The sequence below is a fragment of the Rhinoraja longicauda genome, chromosome 21 (genome assembly GCF_053455715.1).
Source record: "Rhinoraja longicauda isolate Sanriku21f chromosome 21, sRhiLon1.1, whole genome shotgun sequence".
Classification (NCBI taxonomy): Eukaryota; Metazoa; Chordata; class Chondrichthyes; order Rajiformes; family Arhynchobatidae; genus Rhinoraja; species Rhinoraja longicauda.
Window position 1 is genome coordinate 26,579,394 of NC_135973.1, and position 27,492 is coordinate 26,606,885.

Sequence of the window (27,492 nt, forward strand, 5' to 3'; positions counted from 1 at the left end):
TCATTGGCTAATGTAAAAGATATAGTGCATTAATAATATCAAAGTATGTTTGTTCCTGGTGAAGCTCAGGTTATGACTTGTACAAGTTAAATCATTACAGTTTAACATTGGACTTTTAGAAATCTTTATTTGATTACAAATGCTTATAATTTCCAAAGTAAAAGAAACTAGCAAGTTTGTATCAATCATTCTCCGAGTTTTGGGTTCCTCTGTGAATGTGCTTGTTTGTTAATTTTAATACTCCTCACAGAGAAATATGTAATCCTCAGAGAAATATGTAGTCTATCAACAGACATAGTTATTGCAGATGTTATGAGCTACATTTGTTGTCCTGGAGAAAATATTGTTTCCAATTCTTCCTAGCACTTGTAATTGAGTTAGGAAAGACAAAGTCTGGCTAACAGGCCAGGTCTTCATGGGTGTGATCCCTGGTCTAATTTGAATTGCCAGCTTTCAGCCATTTAAACTTGCATGCACACCCATAATATAAGTGTGCAATGTTGATTAAAATTGAAAGTCAGCCTGCAGATTAAGCTGCAAAAACATTATGTTAATTATTTAGTTTAATATTTTAAATTATTTCTAGGGGTGCTTTTAGTTTAAGAATATTTAAACATTTACCTTTAAAATGAACATGTTATGTTTTAAATGCTTTTGATTATCATAAAATATAAATGCAACAATTTTGACGCGAGATTGAGTTTTACTCTCATCTTTGCCTTCTGTTGAAGCTCAAACAGATGGTCTTTCTGTTGTAAAGGATGTGACGTCAAACTCGGCTGAAGATCAAGTAAGGTGCAAATGTAAGCATTGAAGTTGAGAGATTGGTCAAGCAGAAGGATGGATTCTATGCCTCTGGCAGTGGAGGTTGCAAATGATCTTTCCAGTTTAATTGGTAGTAATATTAGTGTAGATAGTGTGGAGCAAGAGGACGCAGCTGGGGATGACTGTTGCTTTGAACACATATCTTTGGATAATGCTGCTAAAGGACCACAGCTTTGGATGAAGGCAAAAATTAATTGTGGCTCCAAAAGATAGAATTATCAGAATGGGGAGAGCTCCCATTTCTGTGGGTAATCTAGTTGTGATTTAATAGATGAGCAGAAAGAAGGTAGATAAGAAATAACAAAGAATTTATGACTGACAAAACGGTTATATTGTCTTGGCTAACAATATATTTTACAGCAGGTAGTATTCTGCAAATGCCAATGTTTTGTCAAGGGCATTTGACATTTGGCAATTGTCTCATGGTGCTTGATGAGCATTTTTAATTAATTAAAGAATCACAGATTGTCACCTGATTAAATGTCACCTGATTAAATGATTAAATGTGTGTCTGAATGTAGTAAAGCACGAAAGGATGATTTGTTGGAAGGGGGAAAATGTTGATATTGGAGGTTGTGAATTTGTATGGTACTATTGGAGTAGACCATGTGAAACTGCATTTTGATGGCTGACTGCAACTGTGGGATGTTAGTGGTGAGAGAAATTAACATTCAAGGCAATGGATGCTTTGTCATTGTGGAGTGGCTTGTGTTGAAGCTGTGCTCATCATTCAAGTGAAAATAGTATATATCACTCTTGACCTGTACCTTGTAGATTGCTGGAAGGTTTTGGGATGTCAGGGGCTCCATTAGTTGACACAATCCCTGCTTTCTTATATCTTTTGTTTGGTAGGTCCATGTGGATCCCCCTGATGTCATTGATAGATCCCTCAGCTCTGTCTCCTCTGTATCCCATGGTTCTGTTCTTGCTCCCCCTACCCCTCCCCCTCCCCCTAGACTGAACAAGGATAAGAGTTCCCCTGTTTCTCACCTTTCACCCCCACCAGCCTCTACATCCAACACATTGTACAAAATTTCTGTCACCTCCAACAAGATCCTACTGCCATCATTTCTTCCCATACCCACCCCTTTCTGCCTTTAATAGAGACCATTCTCTGTAACTTTATGGTTCATTCATCCCTTCCCACCCAAACCACCCTCTCCCCAGTTATTTTCCCCTGCAACTGCAGATGTAACACATGATCCTATACCTCCTCCCTCACCTCCATCCAGGGACCCCAGCAGTACTTCCAGCTGAGGTAGAGGTTCATGTACACCCCTCTAACTTCCACTGTATCCACTGTACCTAATATGGCCACCACCACCTCTCTGACAGTTTTCTCCTCTTTCCAACCCCCCCCCTCCCCCCACACCACAATCTATCTGAGGGGACCCTGCCAAAACATCACATGTGCATGTTTGCTAGGGATGCTGCCTGACCTGCTGAGTTATTCCAGCACCTTTTTGTAAACCAGCATCTGCAGTTCCTTGTTTCTACTCTGACCTCTGACGTGTTTGCAGTCACAATATTTAAAGGGAACCTACAAACTGAAGGTGCTAGTGCTTGAGACCTCCCTCAAGATAAATGTACTTTAAATTTAAAAATCTGCCCTCGGAGCAACTTTTATGTGTTCACCTGATTCCTGAACCTTCAGTGAAATTGCATTTGCTTGCTTGATGGGATATGAAGACTTTGCTTTGTAATGTTGGAAGTTCTCTATTGTTTCCATTGAATCTGGCTGTGAGACTGTCTTCAACTTAAATGCCAAGGATCTGAACAAATGCATTTTCAGTCCACTGCCTGAACACATTCAATTAGACCCTTGGTGTCCTGGATGCTACTTTGAGACAATGTTGAGTTTCTTCAAGTTCTCTATATCACCTCCGTCTGCTCACAGAAATATTTTTCTGAATAGATTTGCTGGAAATCTCAAAATTACCTTCAGTTTATCTTGTGGTGAATGTTTCAGCAGTCCTAGTGGATGGTTAGTGGGGTTCTTAAGGTTTCCACACCCTTGCTCCTTGCATGATCTCCCTTTCCCGATTTCCATCTAAAGCTAAACAGGCTTTAAAAAAATTGTAAAGAAGCTAAAAGCTCTGTTCCATAGCATGATGGTTTTCAAAGGGCTGAATTTTTGTTGCAAAGGATCAAAGGTTGCGGATTAGCGATGAGAATAAATAATTAATATCAAAAAATTTAAGAATATGGTGTGACAAAACAGGGTGTAGGCTCATGATTTTGTTGGTGGAGTAGGAAGGAGAATATATATTTGTTAAGAGCTTTTAGATGCCAAAGTTCAAGAAATCTTCCTCTAGCCTTTCATTCGAAAAGACCAGGCATGACAATTTGCATCAATAAATCATAATGTTTACGCATTCAAATTACTGCACATGCAAACATACCCACTGGTGTTAAGACTGATATGTAAAAGACGCAGTAACTCTCTGGAGGAGGGGGAATACATATTTGCATGTGTTTCATCTACATTAGGAAAAGATGTGAAATTTATTAGTCTAAAATTATTCCTTTATCACAGGCAATACCATGAAGGATCCATTTGTCATGTATTTAAAAATCAGTGTGCAAACATAAATGAAAATCAAAAAGCTATCTTAAAGTGCTCTGTTGCAAATCTCAATGAGCACAAGCAGACATCAATCATGCTCAGGAACCTGACGAACTGTTTCAATTTGAACAGTTTTTTAACCAAGCAAAAACTAATCTTTGTCTATTTTTAAACTTGGGTTTATTTCGTTTCCAACTATTAAAGGTCATCCATTCGAATTTGCACACAGCTACTTAATTCATTATGCATCTATTGAGCATTGAATGGTCGAATGGGGTGGATTTTGCAATCATTGATATAAACATAGAAACATAGAAAATAGGTGCAGGAGGAGGCCATTTGGCCCTTCGAGCCAGCACCGTCATTTATTGTGATCATGGCTGATAATCCTCAATCAATAACCTGTGCCTGCATTTTCCCCATATCCCTTGATTCCACTAGCCCCTAGAACTCTATCTAACTCTCTTTTAAATTCATCCAATGTACTGGCCTCCACTGCCTTCTGTAGCAGAGAATTCCACAAATTCACAACTCTCTGGGTGACAAAGTTTCTTCTCACCTCAGTTTTAAATGGCCTCCCTTTTATTCTTAGTCTGTAGCCCCTGGTTCTGGACTCCCCCCAACATTGGGAACATTTTTCTTGCATCTAGCTTGTCCAGGCCTTTCATATTTTTTATACGTCTCTAAGTTCCCCTCTCATCCTTCTAAACCCCAGTAATTACAAGCCCAGTCTTTCCTCGTATGACAGTCCCGCCATCCCAGGGATTAACCTTGATTAACTACACCGCACTGCCTCAATAGCAAGGATGTCCTTTCTCAAATTAGGAGACATAAACTGCACACAGTATGCAGATGTGGTCTCACCAGGGCCCTATAAGACTGCAGAAGGACCTCTTTACTCCTACACGCAAATACTCTTGTTACGTTATGAAGGCCAACATGCCATTAGCTTTCTTCACTGCCTGCTGTACCTACACGCTTACTTTCAGTGACTGGTGTACAAGGTCACCCAGGTCTCATTGCACTACCCCTTTACCTAATCTAACACCATTGAGATAATAATCTCCTTGTTTTTGCCACTAAAGTGGATAACCTCACATTTATCTACATTATTATACTGCATCTGCCATGCATTTGCCCACTCACTCAACCTGTCCAAGTCATCTTGCAACCTCCTAACATCCTCTTTGCAGTTCACACTGCCACCCAGCTTTGTCATCTGCAACCTTGCTAGTGTTACTTCTAATTCCATCATCCAAATCATTAATATATATTGTAAATAGTTGTGGCCCCAGCATCGAGCCTTGCGGCACTCCACTCGCTACTGCCTGCCATTCTGAAAAGGACCTGTTTATTCCTACTCTTTGTTTCCTGTCGGCCAACCAATTCTCTATCCATGTCAGTACCCTACCCCCAATACCATGTGCTCTAATTTTGCCCACCAATCTCCTGTGTGGTACCTTATCAAAGGTATAGAAAAAACATTTCATTTATACTTGCAGGTGAACTTAATACAAATAACCTTTTTGATCAGCTACTGTTATTGACACCTTACAGGGGATGGCAATCTCTTCTGGGAATGTGGGATCTGAGAGAATAGCCAAGTGACTGCATGTCTTGTTCAGCCAACTAGATCAAAGAATATTAATAACCATGATGTCTGAACCTGGATGTGCATGTTTGGTTATTTAATTTATTTAAAAATAAGAAAATAAAAATAATGTGTATGTTGCGAAAGACACTAAATTAAATATGGGAAAAGATGCTTTTAAAAATTAGATTTTGCTATTGGGGTGTTTGGTGGTGAAAAAGACTTGCACACTATTATTAATGGACAAGACCTTATCAGACTAGTTAATAATTAGTCAATGTTAGAGCCTATCGTATTTGTTGGTGCTAGATCACTCAATGAAATATGACTCTGGCAAGGTTTCTGCAGAAGCAGGGAAGCTACCTGATTTCTCATTTCACTGGGGTTGTAAAAACTCGTGCTAACTCAGCCATTTAATTAGATCATGGCTGATCTGATTTTTGGCCTCAACACATTTCTGTTCAATCCCCAAAACCATTGATACCTCTCAATTGAAAATTTATCTTGCAGCTTTGAATATACTAAATACTTAAAACCCAGCCCATTACTTTTGAATTGGCTTATCAACAGGAATGCTGCATGAAATTTCATGCCATGACAAGAAATTCACAATCACTTAAAAACAATAATAGTAACCATCAAGATTACGTATTTTCTAAACTAAATTTGAATGAATACTTACTGCATTTTTATTTTAAGATGGATGAATCTCTGTGCTGCCAGCACTCTAGGGTTAATATTTGAAGCAGAATCCAGCATAAAATTAGTTTGGGATTCTTCACAGACTGGGGCACAGCATGTCTGGATCTGCGGGGAGCTTTGGTTCTTTTTTATATGGAGATTAAGGGGAATAGGGCCTATGTAATGAGCGGATAAAAGCAAGAGATGGAAAAAGATTCATTACACATGGCTCTTAGCGTTCTAGGTGGAGGTTTACACCAAAAAAAAAAGGAAGTTTGATGTTCCTTCGTTGTGTTCATTCAGTGAACTGTAAAATACTTTGAAGAAGCTTATCTGTGGTTTGAGTGTTTCCTGGGAGAGTTGCTGGCTGACTGGCAAGGAAGGCATTGATTGATGTAATTGATTTTAATGCCAGGGCTTTAGACTGGAGTAAAGCCATTAATACAAAAGATTGTGGACAATTTTGCTGAATTCTCAGTTTTGGAATTGGAAAGTATTACTGAAAGAAAGGAATGGCTTTAATTCCTGTCAGTTAAGAATTAAGTGCAGCATGCTTAAAGTTCTTGTAATTATATTGTTTTATATTTGGATGAAATTATCCAAACTAATCTATTTGGGGACCATGAGGATGGTTTTCTGAAAATGTGATATTCCAACATTTTCTCTTTTCCTTTGTTAGCACTTAACTCGCCTTGTCATCTCTACTCTATAGTTTGGCATTGGCATAGATGGGTATTTTGGTCAGCATCGATGAGTTGGGTGGAAGGCTTGTTTCCCTGCTCTTGGATGATGACTCAACATGGGAACGGTTATGCAAATAAGAAATTTCATCAATTTAATTATAGAATATTTAAAATTCTTGATAATCCTTGAACAGAAAATAATTTTAACTTAACATAAAGTGCATTGTATTTGTAAAAACATGTTCAGTGGAGGTGGTTTTGGAGAACAAACTTAAAATCAATGAAAAATCAAAGGTGAAAAAAGGAGGACCACATTTATTTGTGACTTCCATTTCCTCTAAAATTTTCTAGTCGTTTTTTTCCTCTTCCTGGTGGCATTTGTTTCCCCATAAGGGAAAAAAATGCTTTTGCTTTCTGAAATCAGCAGCAAATGTTAGAAATGTAAGATCAGTTGATCAACATCCATGTGAGAGAGTAGCTTTGAGTTTCAAGTACAATCTTTCAACTGTGCCACTCAGTCTTGCAGGAGAATCTGCAGCTACTCAGACAAAAGAATAACCCACGTGTACCCTCCTCATCCCAACTAACCAATCAACTCCATCTTTACTTAACGCTGCCTCATGAAAGCAGCCAACACAATCAAGGACTGAAACACTGGTCATTCTCTCCTCTCCCCTTTCCCACCAGCCAGAAGATACAAAAGCTCAAGTATTTATCACCTGATTTAGCAAGCGCTTCTTCCCCACTGATCTCAGACTGTTGAACTGACCTCTTGTATGCTAAGGATGAATGCTGATTTTTCCAATCTACCTCAGTATAGCCCTTGAACTTTTTTACCTGCACTTTTTCTACAGCTGTATTCTATGCTGTTTTATTTTCTCCTTGCACTAATTTGATGTACTCGTGGATAGAACGCAAAACAACGCTTTTCACTATCTCTGTACATGTGGCAATAAAGCAATGCGAAGATTCTACAACATCAAATTAATGTTTAATATTCAAAGGGATGGAAAACGTGACTAGCACTATATATTAAACCAGAGATATAGGTCAGAAAAATCAAAGGAAACTGAACATAACACAGATGAGCATGCCCAATGGATCTGTGGCATGATGAAAACAACCAATGTGCGAAATAGATGTATTCAGGGCAGCAATGAATAAATCTAAATATGGACATTATTAATGGAAAACAAAACAGCAGAGATGCTGGAATCTGAATCAAAAATGGACAATACTGAAAGACCTTAATCAATAAACCAGGATCTGTGGAAAGAGAAACCAGTAAACATTTCAAGTCATAAACTCTCCCTCATAACTGAGGGAAGAATAAATGGATGGGTTTATCTGACTTTTTGAAAATGAACTCTTCCAAAATAACAGAGTAAGTAACAGAAATAAGTAGAAGGGGAAAGGAGAATGAAGATAAAATGGATTGATCCAGCTGAGGAATGGCACTAGGAGTTGGAGGAAGATGTGCATGACAGAAGCCTTTGCAGAGCCCAGATTTGCTACATTGACTCATTTTAAAGAGAAGAACACCATAGTATAATGTAATAAAAAAGAACTGCAAATGCTGGTTTGTACCAAAGATGGGCACAAAACACTCGAGCAACTTGGTGGGTCAGGCAGCATCTCTGGCAAATGTGGATAGGTGACATTTTGGGTCAGGACCCTCCAGACCATAACAGGTTGCATTTTAAATTTCTGATTCATTTCCACTTTGAAGGTTCCAAGAGTTTAAAGAAGATTATTAAATGGCATAATCGCTGATAGAAATTTATCTAGAACTAGACCAAGTTGGGACCCAAACCTCTCCTGCATTGGTGCAGCACCCTCTTCTCCCCCTCCCCCCTCCCCCTCCCCCCTACACCCCTCCTCCTCCTCCCCCTCCCCCTACACCCCTCCCACTCCTCCCCCCCTCCTCCTCCTCCCCCCCTCCTCCTCCTCCCCCCTCTCCCCTACCCTCTCCCTCCCTCCTCCCCTCCCCCCCCACTCCATCCCCCTTAGCCCCCCTTATCCTCCCTCTCCCCCCCATCCCTCCCTAAGAGATAGATTAAACTTTAAAAATATAACACCGATTTCAATGAAACTTCTTCCATTAGCACCAAAGGGACAACGGGTGAGTAAGGTGGGCCTAAAATTATCATGCTATCGTGTACTGTTTTGGCTGCAGTTCAGGAACAAACAAACAAGAGTTTTAGTATATAGATGAGGCAGGAGTTTGGGGTTGAGAATGCAAAAGCAGAATACTTGAATCTATCCTTAATATAGATTTATCATGATTTACATGATTTATGGCAGTTTTCTGAATTACCAACTCTGGGCAATATCTCTTATTTCAAAATATTAATATCAGCATAATATTGAAACCTAATGTTACATCTTTAAATTTCAACTGCTCATGGGAATTGAGTTGCACTCCATACTGCAATTGCATTTTATTGATTATATCATTGTTCTGACTTGTAATCAATTGCCATGGATAATTTGTTTTACTTTTGATGCACTTTCCTAGTTTGGGGTTGAAGCTGCAAGCCCAATTTGTAATGACTAGACTTCAGTAGTTTGTCGTGCATGCAAGACTGTAATACAAAGGCAGTTAATGTTGGCCATTCTTTAAAGCTTGAGTTCTGCAGCAACTATGTTAGTAGAAATACTAGAATTAGTAGAAATTCAGAAAATTTTGAATTTGATATTGCACATAAGGAAGGAAAAGGATAACTTAAAGCCACCTGTAATTATTGAGATGCATTTTTCAAATCCTTTCAACTGTTCAGATAATCTGTATTCATCCTGTATACTTTATGTTATCAAACATTTTTTTATTTGGCTGACAATTCAAAATTGAATAGAAAATCTTTTATAAAGCAGAATTTAAGATGGATCCTTTCTATGAATTTTCTCAAACCTCAGCTTTGTTACTAATAAATTATTATACATTTATTTATATTTCTTGATCTATGTTCATCTTAACACTCCATTCTTTAATCAAGAGTGTGACCCCAAACACACTCAAACTAAAATATTAATGCCGTTCTTCATTGAAGAGGAGGGCCAAGATAAAATTTATGAATCAGAATGTGATCTTTGTTTGAACTTGCTGCTAATGGATGAGTTGGCAAATAACGTTAAAAAAAAGTCAAACCTTTCAAGTTCAGAGGTGGCACCAGGGAATCGAGCCAAGGGAACTTCAAAGCCAGCACAGCAAGACGGAACATGTGTTTGAGACTGAATAGATTAGAGGCCATTATCAGTCATTTGCCATGATGTGAACAAAAGCATGTTTTCCCTTTGGGGGTGGGGTTGGTAAATGCTTTTTAAAATAAAGTAACTTCCCAATGCTCTACCTGGTACCCACACATTGTTGTACCCTGGGAATACAAGGTAATAAGAATCATAATTTTGCCACTACATCTCTACATTGTTACTAATCGTGAGATAGCTGTGTATTAGACTGAGATTCCCTTCTGAGCAATACAGATTCTGAAGGAGTATTAATGGTTTGTGAAAGTGACACTTGTTTAGTTTCTTTTCATGCCTTTGTTTATTGGGCCACATCTTGCTGTCCCCAGGTCTGAAATCGCTGTCCATTTCCCTCCACATCCACTAAATCTTACCGTGAAGCTGCCACACCCCACAATGACCTGACAGTCTTTGTCAGAAGGCAAAACTAGTCTTGGATTTTGCCTTCTGTCAAAGCTGTTATCGCATCTCTCATTTAGCGATAAACTAATTAATGTAATTTAACTGAAAATACACTAAGCAATAAAGAAAAATGTATTTTTCCCCACCATCCTTATTGAAATGGATAGTGTCTAGAATCTTGTGTCATGCAGGATGTGAAGTAAGTTTTATTCATATCCTTCCCTGTGCCTCCATGACTGGAGAATTCAGCAGTGGAGCAAACTGACAGGTTTGGCCTTTCAAACCTGTCTAAATCCCATGTTTCCGCATTTGATAGGGAATGCGAGGGAGTCTAGGACTTTAAACTGCTTAATGCCAGCAATTCCAGTGGAAGCTGCTGGCATTGTACATAGTTTTTTTTTGTTGTGATGCATGTTGTCAGCAAACTTAAGAGCACAACATTTTAGCCTGAGGTACTGTTTTTGTTTAATGCCTCTTTCTTTTTTCAGTATACTGTGTAGATGAAAATAATTCCAATTAAAGCAATGTTCATGGAGTATTGACTAGAATATGTACAGATTTGTATTTTTTCTCAGTTTGTATTTTGATACCATTGGTCTTTTCTGTAATTCGGTTGGGTCTACAGAGTGTAACCTTCCAAGTGTCCTGTTAAGTAACTGTACATTTAGTCTGCTTAATCAGGCAGCATACAATAATAGAGGGTAGATTTGTCATGCAAACGTCTCCCATTGTATAAGAAAAAAAACTTTTCAAATGAGGATGACAGAAAACGAGTGTCACTTTGGTCTCACTACCCAAGTAATTTTTTGTAATGAAAGTAGCCACTCTTGTCAGGTAAATAGGCTTGCCAGAATTCTATATTTAGCTTTTTAATTTCAACAGAAGAAAGATAGACCAGTTTGTTATTGAGAGTGTGCAGGATTATACAAATCAGGAATGTGGTGAAGGTAATTTATCAATGCTTTAAAAGGTTAATGTCAAAATATAAAGATAGAGTATCCGTAATTCAGTAAATTGCAAATCATAACTTCTTTACAAAGTTGATTTTTTGTATTGATGATACACAGCAAACTGCACAATGCAAACTGATGGCTTGTTTATGCTTCAGACATCCACTAATTATTTTTAGTCTTTTCATAATTTAAAGTTTTTGGCAGCTGCTTTTACTCTATTGTTACTGTAGCTACAGTACTTTTTCCAATACAAGTTCTCAGAGCTCGGCACACTTGACAGTTCACAGCAGAGCTGGGAAAAGATTAGATAGACATGGATGTAATATCATCATACCACATCCACAAGTGTATTATTATTTCAGCTGCAATTGTTGCTTTCCATTGGTTAAGTTCTGGAGATTGCTTGTGAAAATTGTAGTCTAATGTCGTGGAGGGCACACTTAAAATTTTGACAAGGTTTTGTTTTTCATTATCTTTCACATATTAATTGATGCATCAATTAATGAAATATGCATCTGAAATTTTCACTCTAGTTTCACTTTGTCAAGGCAAAACATCTTTCTATTACACATGTTTCAACATATTTTGCTCAAAGATGCTTATGTTTGCTATTGCTTTGGCTCCTAATGATGATTCTGTTAAATTTGAAATTAGTGCAAAATTATAAAACTTAAAATCTCATGGATTACTGAAATTAACTTCACCTTTTTTGGACAGAGATGGAATTCCCCCATATCGAATCCGAAAGCAACATCGGCGGGAAATGCATGAAAGTGCCAAAGCGAATGGACGAGTGCCACTACCTCACATTCCGGTAAACATTTCTTCTGTAAACGTATAGATAAGATGAAAGCAGACTTAACAGTGTGGCTGTTTTAATAAACAAATTTTCACTTGGGTTTAAGCACATGCTTGTTCATTGCTTTTTTTGCTTTCTTTATATTTAGTTACTATCTGTTTTAAAACTGCATAGATAACCGATGACTTAATTGCATTTTTTATTACATTTCACTGTTGTGAATACTATGTGCACTAAAAGCAGAATCCAAGAGCACAGATGTTCAAAATATGAATCACAAAGGAAATGTTAAAACACTTTCTGGGTCTGGTAGCATCTGGAGATCAGAGTTGATGTGGCAGTTGAAATATTTAAATGCTGTTACAGAGAAAATATGTATTTGCTGTAAAGCTGCTTGTATATTGCCATGAACAAAGATTAGCTAATTCTATATTTTGCTGCTATTGTGAATTGTTTATCTATAGGATAGTGTTTTGTTCACATTCTTGCCAAAAATGTACACTCAAGTTGTGATTGAACTTAACACCTCACATTTTCTACAATATTAAGCACAATTAGTTGCTTACATTAAACAAAAAGAAAATTATATTCAGTGTTATTCTCCTTGAGTAAGGCCTCTTAAGGCATTTCTTTCATGTTAAGCTTTTATCTTTTCATTCTTTTAACAGAGCAATAGGAATATTACCCTGCTGACAAAAAGCTTCCAGGTAGTGCCTGGTAAACAACACAAATCATGGCCGAAAAGTCAATTAAATAACACATGAAAGAGATTTAGATATCCTCAAGGCCCTATTTATTAGAACTTATTCCAGAGCATAGTTTAACATGTTTTGCCAACGTGATTCAATTTTCCAAGCATCTCGTGGTGTATCACTTTAATGAAATGCAAATCAGTAAGACATTAAACTGAATGTAAGCTAATAAATTGGGATCACAGAGAATTGCAGATGCTAGAATCTTGAGCAAAAAAAAGTGCTGGAAGAACTTAGTGAGTCAGGCACCATCTTTTGAGGGAATAGATAGGTGACATTTTGGGTTGGGACCCTTCAGACTGGACGCTTTGGATCGATTCTCTTCGATCTAAAGAAGGAACCAGACCCAAAACATCATCTACACAGATGCGGACTGACCTGAGTTCCTCCAGGAATTTATTAGCAGTTTTGCTAATAAATTGGGATACCACCTGGTAATATTTCCTGATTATCATGCTTGGATCACAAAGGGTTAATAAAAGAATTGTGTAAACAGGAGAAAAGCTTTGAGGAAAATTTGTTTTTCCCTATTGTGAGTACTAACTTCTATTATGATCTTCCTAGTGATGTTTATGGATGAGCCCTTTAATATCGTTTTACTGTAGGGTCAAGTTTAAATTTCAAGCATTAATACAATTTTTTATGGAAGATGTAGTTTCCATTTCTGCAATGAAGGGTTAAAAGAACTTGTTAGTGGTAGTTGAGGTGATTAAAAAAAAAAAAAGATTCAGAAATCCCTTTATTTAGGAAAAGTTGTTTTGGATTGCATAATAGCAAATCTCACTTTAATCAAGAAAAATAAAGTAGGAAACTGGAAGCTAGTTAGCTTACCTGTTATTGGGAACACTTGAAGCTGTTATTAAAGTTGTTATAATAGGACAATTAAAAAAAAAAGTAATTGTGCAAAGATTGATGGATTTGCAAAAGGACAGTGTTATTTTAAATAATGTGCTATGGCCAAATAAGAACTGATTAATGCCAATGTGGAGAACACTGATATCTAAGGCAATTTGAGATTGAGGAGGTGGTGGTGCTGAGGCTCTTGAAGAACATTAAGGTGGACAAGTCCTAATGAGACTTATCTGAAGTGACGGCTGTCAGACGATATAGTGGGATATGGATGGGCAATGGGCAGATGGAGTTTAACCTGAGCAAGCGTGAGATCTTGCACTTTGGGAGGCTGAATGTAAGAGGGTATACAGTTAATGGCAAGACCCTAAACAGCATTGATGTGCAGAGGGATCTTGGAGTCCAGGCTCATAGATCACTGTTGGTACATCAGAAAACTTAGAAAACAGAACAGTGCAGCACAGGAACAGGTTTTTCGGCCCACTATGTGCAGAACACGATGCCTAGCTGATCATCTCTCCTGTCTGCACATGATCCATGCTCCTCTATTCCCTGCATTGCCATGTGCCAATACACGCCTGAAGGTGGCAATGCAAATAGATAGCGGTAGAGAAGGCATATGGTATGCTGAAGATAGATACAAAAATAGGTGTAAACCAGTATCTGCAGTTCCTTCCTACACAAATGGTATGTTTGCCTTCATTGCTTGGGGCATTGCGTACAAAAGTCAGGAAGTCATGATGCAGCTCTATAGGCTGCATTTGGAATATTGAGTGCAGTTCTGGTTACAGGAAAGATGTGGAGGCTTTGGCGATGATACAGAGGTGGTTTACTGGAATGCTGCCTGGATTAGAGGATTTCAGCTACAGGGAGAGGTTGCATTGACTTTTTTTCTTTTGAACGTTGGAGGCTGAGGGTAGACTTGATGGAAGTATATAAAATTATGAGAGGCATAGATGGAATCAACAGTCGCAACTTTTTTTCCCCAGAGTGGAAATGTCCAATACTGCACGGCATAGCTCTAAGGTGAGAGGGGCAAAGTTTATAGATGTGCGCAGCAAGTTTTGTTAAGCAGGGTGGTGGGGGCTTGGAACGCATTGCCAGAGGTGGTGATGGCGACAGAAACAATAGTGGCATTTAAGAGGCTTGTGTATTGGCACATGGCAATGCAGGGAATAGAGGAGCATGGATCATGTGCAGACAGGAGAGATGATCAGCTAGGCATATTGTTCTGCCAAAAATTGTGGGCTGAAAAACCTGTTCCTGTGCTGCACTGTTCTGTTTTCTAAGTTTTCTAATGTACCATCATTTCCAGCAGGCATTTTGATATCGTGTAGCATAAGTGATTGTGAGAATAAAAGTTGTTGTAGATGGTAACATTGGAGTGTTGTTAAAAGATTGGTGTACTAACAATAAGCGTGTATCTCTTTTGTTGGCAAGATATAACATGTTTTCTACAGGGATCAATGCTAGGCCTATGCATTACAATTTTTATATATGTCTGGAGTGAAGACATAAGATATGATTACTAAATTCATTGATACAAAGAATAGGAAAGTAAGTTTTGAAGTGCACAAAAGATACAAAGGATTATAAATATAGGTTATGTAGGAAAATAACTGCAGATGCTGGTACAAATCGAAGGTATCACAAAATGCTGGAGTAACTCAGCAGGTCAGGCAGCATCTAGGAGAGAGGGAATGGGTGACGTTTTGGGTCGAGACCCTTCTTCAGACTGATGTCAGGGGGATGGGGCAAAGAAAGGATATATGTGGAGACAGGAAGACAGAGGGATAACTGGGAAGGGGAGGGGAAGAGAGGGACAGAGGAACTATCTAAAGTTGGAGAAGTCAATGTTCATACCGCTGGGCTGTAGGCTGCCCAAGCAAAATATGAGGTGCTGTTCCTCCAATTTCCGGTGGGGCTTACTATGGCACTGGAGGAGGCCCATGACAGAAAGGTCATACTGGGAGGGGGAGTTGAAGTGCTCAGCCACCGTGAGATCAGTATAGGTTAATAAATATAGGTTAAGTAAGTAAAGATCTGGCAAATGGAGTATAATCTTGGAAAATGTGGATTTGTGTATGTTGACAAATCTTTTTCAGAGGAAAGCATGCTGTAGTGGTGAATGGATTGCAGAGCTCTGAGATGTGATGCATCTGGATGTCCTAGGGTAATATGCAGGATTAGGATGGCTGATAATGTTATTTTTTTGTTTGGGGAGTCAAATGTAAAACTATAGTACTTGCACTTCAGTGAAATGTGGCCTTGAGACCACTTCTAGTATTTTGTGCATTATTGGTCCAGTGTGGACTGATGGAATCGAATAGGATGACGAGAAGTGGGTAATCTGATATTGGTATATTCAGTCTTCATACCATTGGGCTGCAGCCAAACCAAGCAGAACATGAAGTGCTGTTCTTATAGTTTATTTGGCCTCATGGTGGCAGTGAAGAATGAGGATGGGCAGGTTGGATGGGGTGTTGAAATGACATGCAACCAAAAGCTCAATATGGCCATTGTGGACAGGTGCTTTGAAAAGCTACTCATAATCTGTGTGTTCTTGCCAATGTAAAAGAGACCACATCACAAGCACCATATGCATAGACCGTTGGAGGAGGTGCACATGATTCTTAGCCTCATCTGTGAGGGTTATTTAGGATCCTGAAGAGCAATGAGTGAAGAAGTGTAGAGATGAGTGTTGTACCTCATGCAGAAGCAAGGAAAAGTGAGGGCTGGGTAGGAAGTGATGATTGGCCCATGGGGTTTTGCAGAGAGAGAGTGTTCTCTGCAGAAAGTGTGGTAGTGTCGGGATCCGGTTGGAACGAGAGGAAATGCAAAAGGTAATATTCTGAATGTTGAGGCCAGTGGGGTGAAAGATGAGGTCCAGCGGAAATCTCTCTCCTTTCTGCGGATGGGAAGTGTCAAGTTATGCAAAGAGTTTAGTGGGGCAAGAGAAGGCATAAACAATAGGTCTACAACGGCAGTCCTGATTGTGAATCTTGAAGAAGAGATGGAAACGGACTGTGCGTGATTGGGACATCAAACTTTAGGCTGCTGAGGCAGTCAGTTGAAAATGAAAAAGCCAAGAGAGTGGCAGGGCCAGAAGTGGGTGTTCAGGGGAAAGAAGTGTGCTAGAGACGTGAGAAAGGGTAGTTTTGGGATGCAAAGGTATCACAAAATGCTTGAGTAACTTAGCAGGTCAGGCAGGATCCCTGGAGAGAAGGAATGTGTGACATTTTGGGTTGAGACTCTTCAAGATTCAAGATAGCTTTATTGTCATCCAAATTGGACGAAATTCAGTCACCCACAGTCCAACAACAAAAGCATCAAAATAGGCATTAAAATTACACAACCCCCAAAACACACAAAAGAAACGTCCATCAAGAAAACATCCATCACAGTGTCTCCTCCAGTCCTCTCCTCACTGTGATGGAAGGCCACAATGTCTTTTCCCTTCTCCTGCTGTCCTCTCCCGTGGTCAGGTTGTTGTGGTTGCAGGCCGCGCCGGACGGTCCGCAGCGGGCCGAGCCTAAGGCGAGTCGCAGCCGCTCCCGCAGCCTCCGAAGATGGCCGGCTCCGCCGATGATAAGTCCGATCCGGGGCGGGCGAACACGCTGCTGCTGCCGCTGTTGTTGCACGTCGGGGCGGTCGTGGCTCCCGACATTGAAGCCCCCGCCCAGCAGAGAAATATCCCGCGGCCTATCTTAGGCCGCGCCGGACGGTGAAATGTCTGCGACCCAAGCCCCGCGATCCGGGGCGGGCGAACATGCTGCCGCTGCCGGAGCTCCTGATGTCGGCATCCACGCGGCCCGAGCCTAAGGCGAGTCGCAGCTGCTCCCGCAGCCTCCGAAGACGGCCGGCTCCGGTGATGGTAAGTCCGGTCCGCGGGCTCTGCGAACCGGAGCCCTGGAGGCCGCCAGCTCCAGGAGTTGGGCCGATGGTAGGCTGCAGCAGGAACGGAGACAACACCCAGAAAACAAAGGTCGGCTCTCCGTTCGGAAGGGACACCTATTTACAATTGTACAGTTCCCCCCCTCCCCCCCCACATACACACATAGTACACAAACACAAAAACACGACATCACAACTACAATTAAGACAAAAAACAACAAAAACACAAAGACAAATGGACCGCAGGTAAGCCGCAGCTGCTATGGCAGCGCCGCCATTTTGGACTGATGGATGCGAAGTGGGTATGGCGGAGGAGGAGGCATCAGGAGAAGAGCACGACATGTTGGGCCCAGTATTCACTGAGGAACTAGATAGCAGGAAATGGGGTTGTCAAATGATGTGATTGGGCAGGCTTGATTTGTATCTGTTGGAGTGGACAGAGCCTTGATGCAACCAAGATCCTAAGGGATCTTGACATGGATTTTTTCGTCTTATAGGTAACCTAAAACTAGAAGTCACTGTTCATAGGTGGTTGGTCATTAAGGTATGGATATTATGAAATATTTTGAGTGCCTCGAGTCTCTGAAACTGACTTTCCCAAAAGGCAGTGGAAGTAGAGCCTTTGAATATCTTTAGGACAAAGTCAGATTCTTTATAAGCAAAGGAATGAAAGATTACGACAGAAATTACAATTGAGATTAAAATCAGATCAACAGTGATATTATTCAATGGCAGTGCAGGGCTTGATGGGCCAGATGGTCTACTAATTTATCTTTGAATATGTAGATGCTGCAAAATGGTCAGTGAGCCCCATGTTGTGTTGTAATAAATAGTTTGCTTTAAGCCATGTTAGTATGAAAAGTTAACATCAAGTCAGATGGAAGCATGCATGCAAGATTAGCTATATTATCTAACAATTAAGGCAATGCAAGCTGGTCAGTGCTATCTACATTTTCCCAACTTAAAAATTTCAAACTGATTAAAAATTAAAGACTGGCAAGGTGTTGAGGAAGGCTTTTTAAAGGAAATAATTCTCATTAAAATATCTTCAAAGCCAGAAGAAATCAAAGGAGTGTGTTGGCCAATGAACCTGAACTAATTCTGGTATGCATTATTCACCAATTGAAGAAGCCCATTCCAATTATTTATTTTCTGGATTGGTAATCAAAACGAATCAATAAGATCATTTATATTAGGTAGTTAAGAAAATTTCCCGAGCCTATATTTGACTAAATCTTTATTCCTTGCATTTCACAAATTGTAAAATGTTGGGAAGGGAGGATTTTTTAATGTCTAGCTAGGTCAATCTTTAAAGTTGTATTAGAATTACAAATTTAGTACACTTGCATCATTCTCTTCAGATTATTTCAGACTGTTTGTATACAGACGAATGGACACAGTGATCCCTGTATTCTGCACAGGCAAGAGTTAGAAGATGATAGATGAAACGAGGCACTTTTGCATCCTATTTGATCTATATAGTTATCAAGGTAAAGCTCCTCAATATTTTTTTAATTGTATGGCTTTCCATATGAAATTACTGAAACAGTGGTTGAACATCGCTACAAATAGTTGCTAATTAATAAGTTAATTTTAATTCAAATAGGTGCAAAATACATTTCGAGAGTTTTCTTTCCATGAGGATTGTGTTGTAATTGAATGTTATCAAATAATGTGAATAGTTTGGATGGGGTCTGGATGTAGTTTTCATAGCATTCTAATTTACATGAATGTTGCAGATTTGTTTAAAGTTCAGACGCCACTTTGGTGTCAGTTTTAACTGAAATGATTTGCATTACCTACCCCTCCCCCCCCCCCCCCCCCCCCCCCCCATGTGTGCATCAAATATCTGTTTTGGGGAAGCTATTAACATTTTGCATGTGCTTTTTGTGTAATGGCTATAGAACAAACTTCACACTAAATTCGGAGAAAATTCTGATCAACTAAAGTTACTGCTCAATGGAATGCACAGCATTATGTAAAATTTTAAACTTGTAATTGAAACTGAAATGAATCTATAATGCTTAGTTGCACTATAGCTATTGAGTTCAGGATGCTCCATTTAACGCCTGTTTTTGACATAATTAACAAATAACACTACTTGTTTTTTACCTAGATATAAGCAGAATTTTTTCTCTATGCTCCTTATATCCCTCAAATGAAAGTGCACTACTGAAGTGAGAAATCTCAGCCACTGGCATAATAGAGAGGTGGTTTCTAACTGTTCTGATGTAAGATAGCTTTGCAGTGGGATAATCAGATTGGGTTTAATTCCATCAGTACAGTCAGAAGTTCTTCACCAGAAACAGCTTGGGTTCTCAGAAGCTCCATTCTGTTTGTTCACATCCAATATGGCAAAAGCAAATCCACCATCAAACTAATCTTATTAAGGGAGTTCAGTGAGCTTTGGTTTTAAATTAGTTTATTTTCATCCTCAAGCTGCACAAGGCCTGGTTTTCGGCTTTGATCATTTGGCTGTGAATAGCTGCACGGATAGGCTAGTGACTATTCCCAGCTGCACAGCATACTATTCATTAACATCACAGCAACTACAGAGTGAGAACAGAAATCTAGCCTGATGAACCCTATTTGGATATGGTTTTGCTTGATTCATCATTTCTTAAGTAGGAGAAAATTGGTGGGTTTCCCACCAGTTAGATCCAGATTAAATTTGTATCTGAAGAGGCCAAGATATTTTGGCTTTGTTCAGCAATAAAATGTTAAATTGTATCATATCCAGGGTATCCTTAATGTAACTAAATAATTTGTGTTGCAAATATTTTGACATTTTGAGCATAGTTTGAGATATTTTGAAACTTTGGCGTAAAAGCTGAACTTGGAGTAAAGAGGTATAAAAGTTCATTTTGAAAGTAAGGTGTGAAGCAAATATCTGTTTTTTATCCTTGCAATATGATCTTTTCAAATAGCATTTAGCTTAGAAGTAAAGAATGAGCAGGATTATGAAGGAAGTATCTGAATCAAAGTACAAAGTAACATTTAGAGCAGAAGCAACTGATCACCATTTGTGCAATAAAATATGCTAATTTATATTGTTTTGGCCATGGGGGGATTTTGAGGAAAAACACCTGTACTTTCAACATAACCCACCTGACAAGTATCAGGGTCTCATTTTATGTTCATCTAACTTTTTGTTCCATAGAATATTTAGTACAATTTAGAGTTCAATTATCAATGAATGCATCAGACAGCATTGTTCCAACTTTTGTTAAATTGCTTTAATATAAAAATTAACCCAATAAGTTTTGAAAGTAGGAATGTTATTGCCCAGTTTAATTCTGGTTTGCTGTAAATACATTTGTCAACCAGTTTAATTTTATGGGATAATTTTGCATACGTTTAGTTTAGAGATACAGCGCGGAAACAGGCCCTTCGGCCCACCGAGTCTGCGCCGACCAGCGATCCCCGCACACGAACACTATCCTACACCCACTAGGGACAATTTACATTTATACCAAGCCAATTAACCTACAAACCTGCATGTCTTTGGAGTGTGGGAGGAAACCGAAGATCTCGGAGAATACCCACGCAGGTCACGGGGAGAACGTACAAACTCCGTAAAATCCAAGTAACAATTTTTAAATTGGCGATGATTGATCATAAAAGCTACTGCTCAACTCTGTTTTTCTCATTTTAACCACCAAAATAAGTATTAAGTGTATTAAATCACTTGTAAGAATGAATTGTTTGAGCAGAATATGAAAGTATTTCACATATCATATTTGCATTCCTCTGTGTCTCTTGATTTACGTAGCGCACGTATCGGATGCCAAAGGATATCCATGTTGAACCAGAAAAGTTTGCTGCAGCACTTATCAGTCGGCTGGAGAGTGTCTTGCGAGAACGAGAAGCAGAGGAGAAATTGGAAGAACGGCTTAAACGTGTGAGAGCGGTATGTTTTGTGATATTAATGCACACAGTTAAATGTTATATGGTCTGATGGGTTAGGCCGTGTCTCATAGCTGCTATGAGGCATCAGTTACCTTTAATCTGTGGTATTCTCTTTGTCTAATTTTGAGTACCGACCAGACTTCCCACCATTGACATCATCTGCACTTCATTGCCACGGGAAAAGCAGCCAAGATAATCAAAACCATCCCACCCCAGTCGTTCCTGTCCGGCAGTTTGAAAGCATGCACCACCAGACTCCAGAAACAGCTTCTTCCCTCTGGTATCAGGCTTAATTGTGGACATTGCACTTTGCCTGTGGAACTGGTGTGCTGCAATGCTGAGAACAATATTCTGCACTCTGCATCTTCCCCTTTGCTCTATAGTACCTGAATTAACTTGATTGTATTTATGCACAATATATCTGATCTGTTTGGTTAGCAAGCAGAGCAACGCTTTTCACTGTACCTCAGTACACATGACAATAATACACCTAAAATGGTGACATATGCAACAGGAATCCAGAGATGACTAAATATAATGCAAACTGTACTCTCTGTAGTGTTGCACAGTTAATTAGAATGGCATATCCATCCATTAGGCACACCTTTAATATTTCTCATTGCCTTTGAATTTATGCTTATTTGTACCTCTTAAGTTCAGTTATTTGGCAAATGTGGATTAAAAAAATTCATACACTGAAACGTATCCATAATTTCGTTTACATTATGAAATTAAAAGTATCTCATTTCAATGGAACAATTGATAATCCAATACAATCAGTACTTTGATGTGAGACTAGAGTTTCTGGACTATTGGATATTATTCCTTTGATATTTCAATTCAAGTTGTTTCAGATGCTGCACAGTGCTATCATTTTCCAACATACCCAGTACATTGAAACAAATGTAATAAACATCACCTGAGCCAGTTCAAGAACCACTGATATTTCCAAAGATTTGGGTAGAAGATCATCAGTTTTATTGTATTTTCTAGAACTGAGGCCATCTTTATATTTAGTATTGTGCCAAAGTTTGTCTTAATCGGTATTAATATTTATCTGGTAGTGATCAAAATCACATTCAATAAAATATATGAAAGCAAGAAATGCAAAACATCTGGTTAAGATTCTTGATTGATGAAAGGCTGACTAAGTGAGACAAAGCCTGCGAACAGCAAAATGAAAAAATTTCCAGGGGGTATTGTTTAAAAAAAAAAATTACTGCAACTCAACTGGCTTGGGATTAAGCCTAAAATAAAGGCCCCAGTAGACTAGAGGTAAAAAGATACAATGTAAAATTGAAACAAAAACATGCATGAAAATAAAACCTAGTAACCATGTTCACTGGGAAGAACAAAAATGATAAAATTGGGAAAGAATCATCATCATCATATCATATATATACAGCGCGGAAACAGGCCTTTTCGGCCCACCAAGTCCGCGCCGCCCAGCGATCCCCGCACATTAACACTATCCTACACCCACTAGGGACAATTTTTACATTTACCCAGTCAATTAACCTACATAACTGTACGTCTTTGGAGTGTGGGAGGAAACCGAAGATCTCGGAGAAAACCCACGCAGTTTGAGCAAGAAAAATCTATCATGGATACATTTGATAAACTATCAAAATCCTTACCTTTACAATTAGAGAGAGGGCTAGGGGGGGAAAATGAAATAAAGTGATTATGGATATATGAATGCTTATATTCATATAATTATATTCCTTTATGGATATCAATAAAAAGTATACATTTACAATCTCACCTATACCTATTGGACCCACTAAGATTGCCCCTGCTGACTTGAATGGGTAGGTTCACATATATTTGTCATTTAACCTTGCAGGAAATTGTGGCCTTCAACTCTTGCTATTTCTCCTTTGAATGTTTCCCACTGTGTGCAGATCTAGACTTACCTGCAAGTGAATGCTCCCAATCTACCTTTGGCAGGTCTTCCCTTGTGTTAATGAAATTGGCCTTATCCCAATTTAAGTCCTTACAAATTTCTGGTCCACTTCTATTCTTTTTTATAACCACTTTAAAAGATATATATAAATGTCTGTCTCCAAAATGACTCCCTACTGACACTCAAGACTTGACCAGTTACATTTCCCTATTTAGGTCCAACAATAATCTCCTCCCATGGCACTGACTACATACTGTGTTAAAAAGCTCTCCTGGGAGCTTTCAAACTTTGGCCCTCCATGGAGCCTTTAATGCAAAGGCAATTCCAGTAAATATTTGAGAAATTGAAATTGCCCTGTGCAATAATCCTATTTTTATTGCATCTCTCTATATTCCTAAATATCTGTTACTCTATCTCCTGCTGACTCTAGGTAAGTCTGTAATATACACCCAGCAAAACAACTTCTTTATTGTCTCAGCATAAGTTCACAAACATTGAAGCAGTAATACAAAGAATGTAAAAATAACCTGCAGCATTCAAATATTAACACTAAACATAATTTTTTTTGTCTGCAAACCAGGAGTGTGAGAAAGGAAGGAAATGCGAAGCAAGCATAATGCTCTGACTTAATGTTCTCTATTTTTCATTTACATTAAAACCATTTGCAAAGCTTGCCAACCTCTTCCATAATCATTTGTGGTGCACAGGTCATTTGTGAAGGGGTAGTATTCAAACAGATAATAACCTGTAATAATTGTCACATCTGATTAGAAAGTAGCTCTAAAACTATTAATTAGCAACTTAAAGTAAAATAAGAAAATACCTAAAGAAGGTGCAAGATTTGTCCAGTGTTTTCATAGTTTCAAAACCAATTCAGTAGTGCCACCTGCAGGTTGAATGCAGTAATTTAGTAAAGTTTCTTGTCACAATCAATACACGAGCCGAATGAAAATACCAAATGAAAGCATTTGTTTTAGATTGATTCAGTTTTTAATGTCAATGTTCAAACTTCAAATGCAGCATCTTTGTAGCGTTATATGCAAAGATTACACATAATGAGGTAGCAATTAACAACTCAAACTGGAATCTGCAACAATTGAGATTTATGCCACTGGACTATTGCACTCAGCCTGCCATTACACTCAAGATTACATAAATACCAGGTTAATGAAGTGCAGAAGGGCACAGTGATTTTTGTGTGTACCATGCACAGAATGCATCACGTAGGCTACTCTGAAAGCACCTTCAAAATATGGCCCTTTAAAAAAAAAAACAAGGAATGGAATATTGTCCCTGCAAACCCCCCACCCAAAATCATGTCAAACTGCTGGATCTCCAGCATAATGGGGAGGGAAGAGGTAAAAAGACAGCATCTCCTATGGTTTATTGGGGGAAACATAATGAAAAGGGAAGTGATTGGAAGAGCAGACCTGAGGATTGTGAAGGGAACAGTCCTTTTGGAACACAAGGGAGAGATTGGTGGTGGCTGTGATGAAGGGGGAGTTGAAGGTAGAAGGTTAAATGATTAAACTTGGATCACTGTGTAGATAAAAACAATTTTATGGAATTATGCTATTGGTAAATATTAAACTGTTTTAATGGGGAGCCTGTGCAGTTGATGTGAACATAATCATTGAAGCAGTACTTAAGCACTAAGGAAACATTCTTCAGAAAATGGGGTTTCCCCTCTCCCATTATAGATGAGGCTCTCACTAGGGCCTCTTCTGTATCCCGCAACTCCACTCTTGCTCCCCCTTCTCCCCCCCCCCCCCCCCCCCCCCCCCCATTCGTAACAAGGACAGAATCCCCCTCGTTCTCACCTTCCTCCCCATCAGCCAGCGTATCCAACAAATCATCCTCCAACATTTCCGTCACCGCCAACGGGACCCAACTACTGGCCACATCTTCCCATCCCTTCCCCTTTCTGCGTTCCGCAGAGACTGTTCCCTCCGTAACTCCCTAGTCCACTCGTCCCTTCTTACCCAAACCACCCCATCCCTGGGCACTTTCCCCTGCAACTGCAGGAGATGCAATACCTGTCCCTTTACTTCCCCCCTCAACTCCATCCAAGGACCCAAACAGTCTGTTCACCTGGACCTCCTCCAACCTCATCTATTGTATCCGCTGCTCTAGATGTCAACTTATTTACATCGGCGAAACCGAACACAGGCTCGGCGATCGTTTCGCTCAACACCTTCGCTCAGTCACCCTCAACCAACCTGATCTCCCGGTGGCTGAGCACTTCAACTCCCCCTCCCCCTCCCACTCCCAGTCTGACCTTTCTGTCATGGGCCTCCTCCAGTGCCATAGTGAGGCCCACCGGAAATTGGAGGAACAGCACCTCATATTTCGCTTGGGCAGTTTGCAGCCCAGCGGTATGAACATTGACTTCTCCAACTTTAGATAGTTCCTCTGTCCCTCTCTTCTCCTCCCCTTCCCAGTTCTCCCTCTTATCTTCCTGTCTCCACCTATATCCTTCCTTTGTCCCGCTCACCTGACAGTCTGAAGAAGGGTCTCGACCCGAAACGTCACCCATTCCTTCTTTCCTGAGATGCTGCCTGACCTGCTGAGTTACTCCAGCATTTTGTGAAATAAATACCTTCATTTGTACCAGCATCTGCAGTTATTTTCTTACACTAAGGAGTGCAACAATCTATATTAGTTAAATTAATCCTTTTTCTCCTTAGGAGGAAGAAGGAGAGGATGCAGATGCGTCATCAGGTCCCTCTGCTGTTAGCCACAAACTGCCACCTGCCCAAGCTATGCACCACATCAATTCTCGTTACTCTGAGATGGGCTGCAATGCATTGCAAATGCTTGATGCTCACGAGGAGAATCCAGAATCGATTCTTGATGAACATGTCCAGCGCGTAATGAAGACTCCTGGCTGCCAGTCTCCAGGACCTGGACGGCATTCTCCAAAGTCCCGCTCTCCAGACGGTTTATCCAGTGGAAAGGCGGCAGGATTAGCTGGGTCTTTGCTACCTCCAGGTCATAAACATGCGTCTAAGACAGGTGTGAAAGTTGATACTCCCAATATGTACCATCACAAACACGTTTACCACCACATTCATCATCACAATGGGATGAAACCAAAAGAACAAATTGAGGCAGAAGCCACACAAAGGGTCCAGAGTAACTTCTGGAATGCTGACTCTCACCACTGTACAACAAAATCGCGGAATTATGCAGAAAGCACGAACATGGTACCTAATCCAGCTGAGTCGTCGAATTATGGGTAAGTAATCATGTCCAATCCTGTAGCATTTTATGCCACGTTACATGATCATTTTGTGCTCAATGTTCAATATCATCACATAGTTCCGAAGCCAGTTTTTAAATGTTTTCTTGAATTTGCTGTTCTTCATTTGATAATGAAAGTAATGTATGGTGCAGGTGGCATCAATACGTGAAAGGGGGGAACATTAGAAATGTAACTAAAGAAATTCCGCCTAAGCATCTGAAGTGGATGTGTATATACAATGAGTTTAAGCTTCAGGATTGTACTCTGGTCCTTTTGGGTGGCACAGCTGGTACAGCTGTTGCTTCTCGGGTCAGAGACCCAGGTTCGATCCTGGATCTTAGGTGCTGTCTGTATTGAGTTTGTACATTCTTCCAGTGACCATGTATGTTTCCTCCAGGTGCTCGGTTTTCTTCCACACCCCAAAGATATGTATGTTAATTACCCTCTGCAAATTGCCCCTAGCGTGTAGGGAGTTGATGAGAAAGTGGGATGACATAGAAGCAGTGTGGAGGGAGGAGGGGGGGGGTTAATGGTCAGCATGGACGCAGTGGGCTGAAGGGCCTGTTTCCATGCTGTATCTCTAAACTCCCAACCTAACTCATCCTGGGTCATCCATTCTATAGCTGAGGTCCGAAAACGCTTGCATGGCACAGGAGAGAGAAATTTTGAAAATTGAATGCAAAGTTGGAAAATGGTCACCAAAGAGATGTTTGTGTTCAAATTGTACAAGAGTTCAGAGTATGTGAAATTTAAAATTTGCTTGAAATAATCTTGTAGCTTATTCCATGAGTACGCTCACTCGTGGACTCTGAGATGACCTGATTTCTGTTAGATTTTAACCTATTCTGTGAATCGCCTGTCAGCACTCCTGTCCTTGCAGCAGTACAATCTTGCACGGTATCCCCTCTTTTGTAACTGTAGGTAAGCCTCTAGATACCTTTTGATTACTTCAAGTAAATAGAATCATAATTTGCTGCTTCTCATATATTGCACCAGAAACCTGCTTTGTAGAATCACCCATTGAGCCTATTGGGCTTTTGGAGCGCATTTACATTGTTGCAGAAGGTCTATGGGTGAGGAGAAGGGCTACCATATCAAAATTCTATCATTTGCTTGTAAAATTGCTTCATCTCAAGGTTCTAGCAGTTAATATTAAACTACGATCAATTTCCTTCCTGGGATAAATAAAGTT

The 27,492-nt window shown here is 39.7% G+C and overlaps 1 protein-coding gene across 5 annotated transcripts in view; it reads left to right on the plus strand.

The window, feature by feature from the left end:
• Positions 1-27,492, plus strand: part of axin1 (axin 1) — a 399,614-nt gene that overhangs the window by 351,252 nt on the left and 20,870 nt on the right. For all 5 annotated transcript variants that reach the window (XM_078418159.1, XM_078418161.1, XM_078418160.1 and 2 more), the window contains 3 exons: positions 11,665-11,761; positions 21,014-21,151; positions 25,744-26,294. In XM_078418159.1, the coding sequence (XP_078274285.1) occupies positions 11,665-11,761; positions 21,014-21,151; positions 25,744-26,294 (786 nt within the window). The remainder of the gene's footprint in view (positions 1-11,664; positions 11,762-21,013; positions 21,152-25,743; positions 26,295-27,492) is intronic.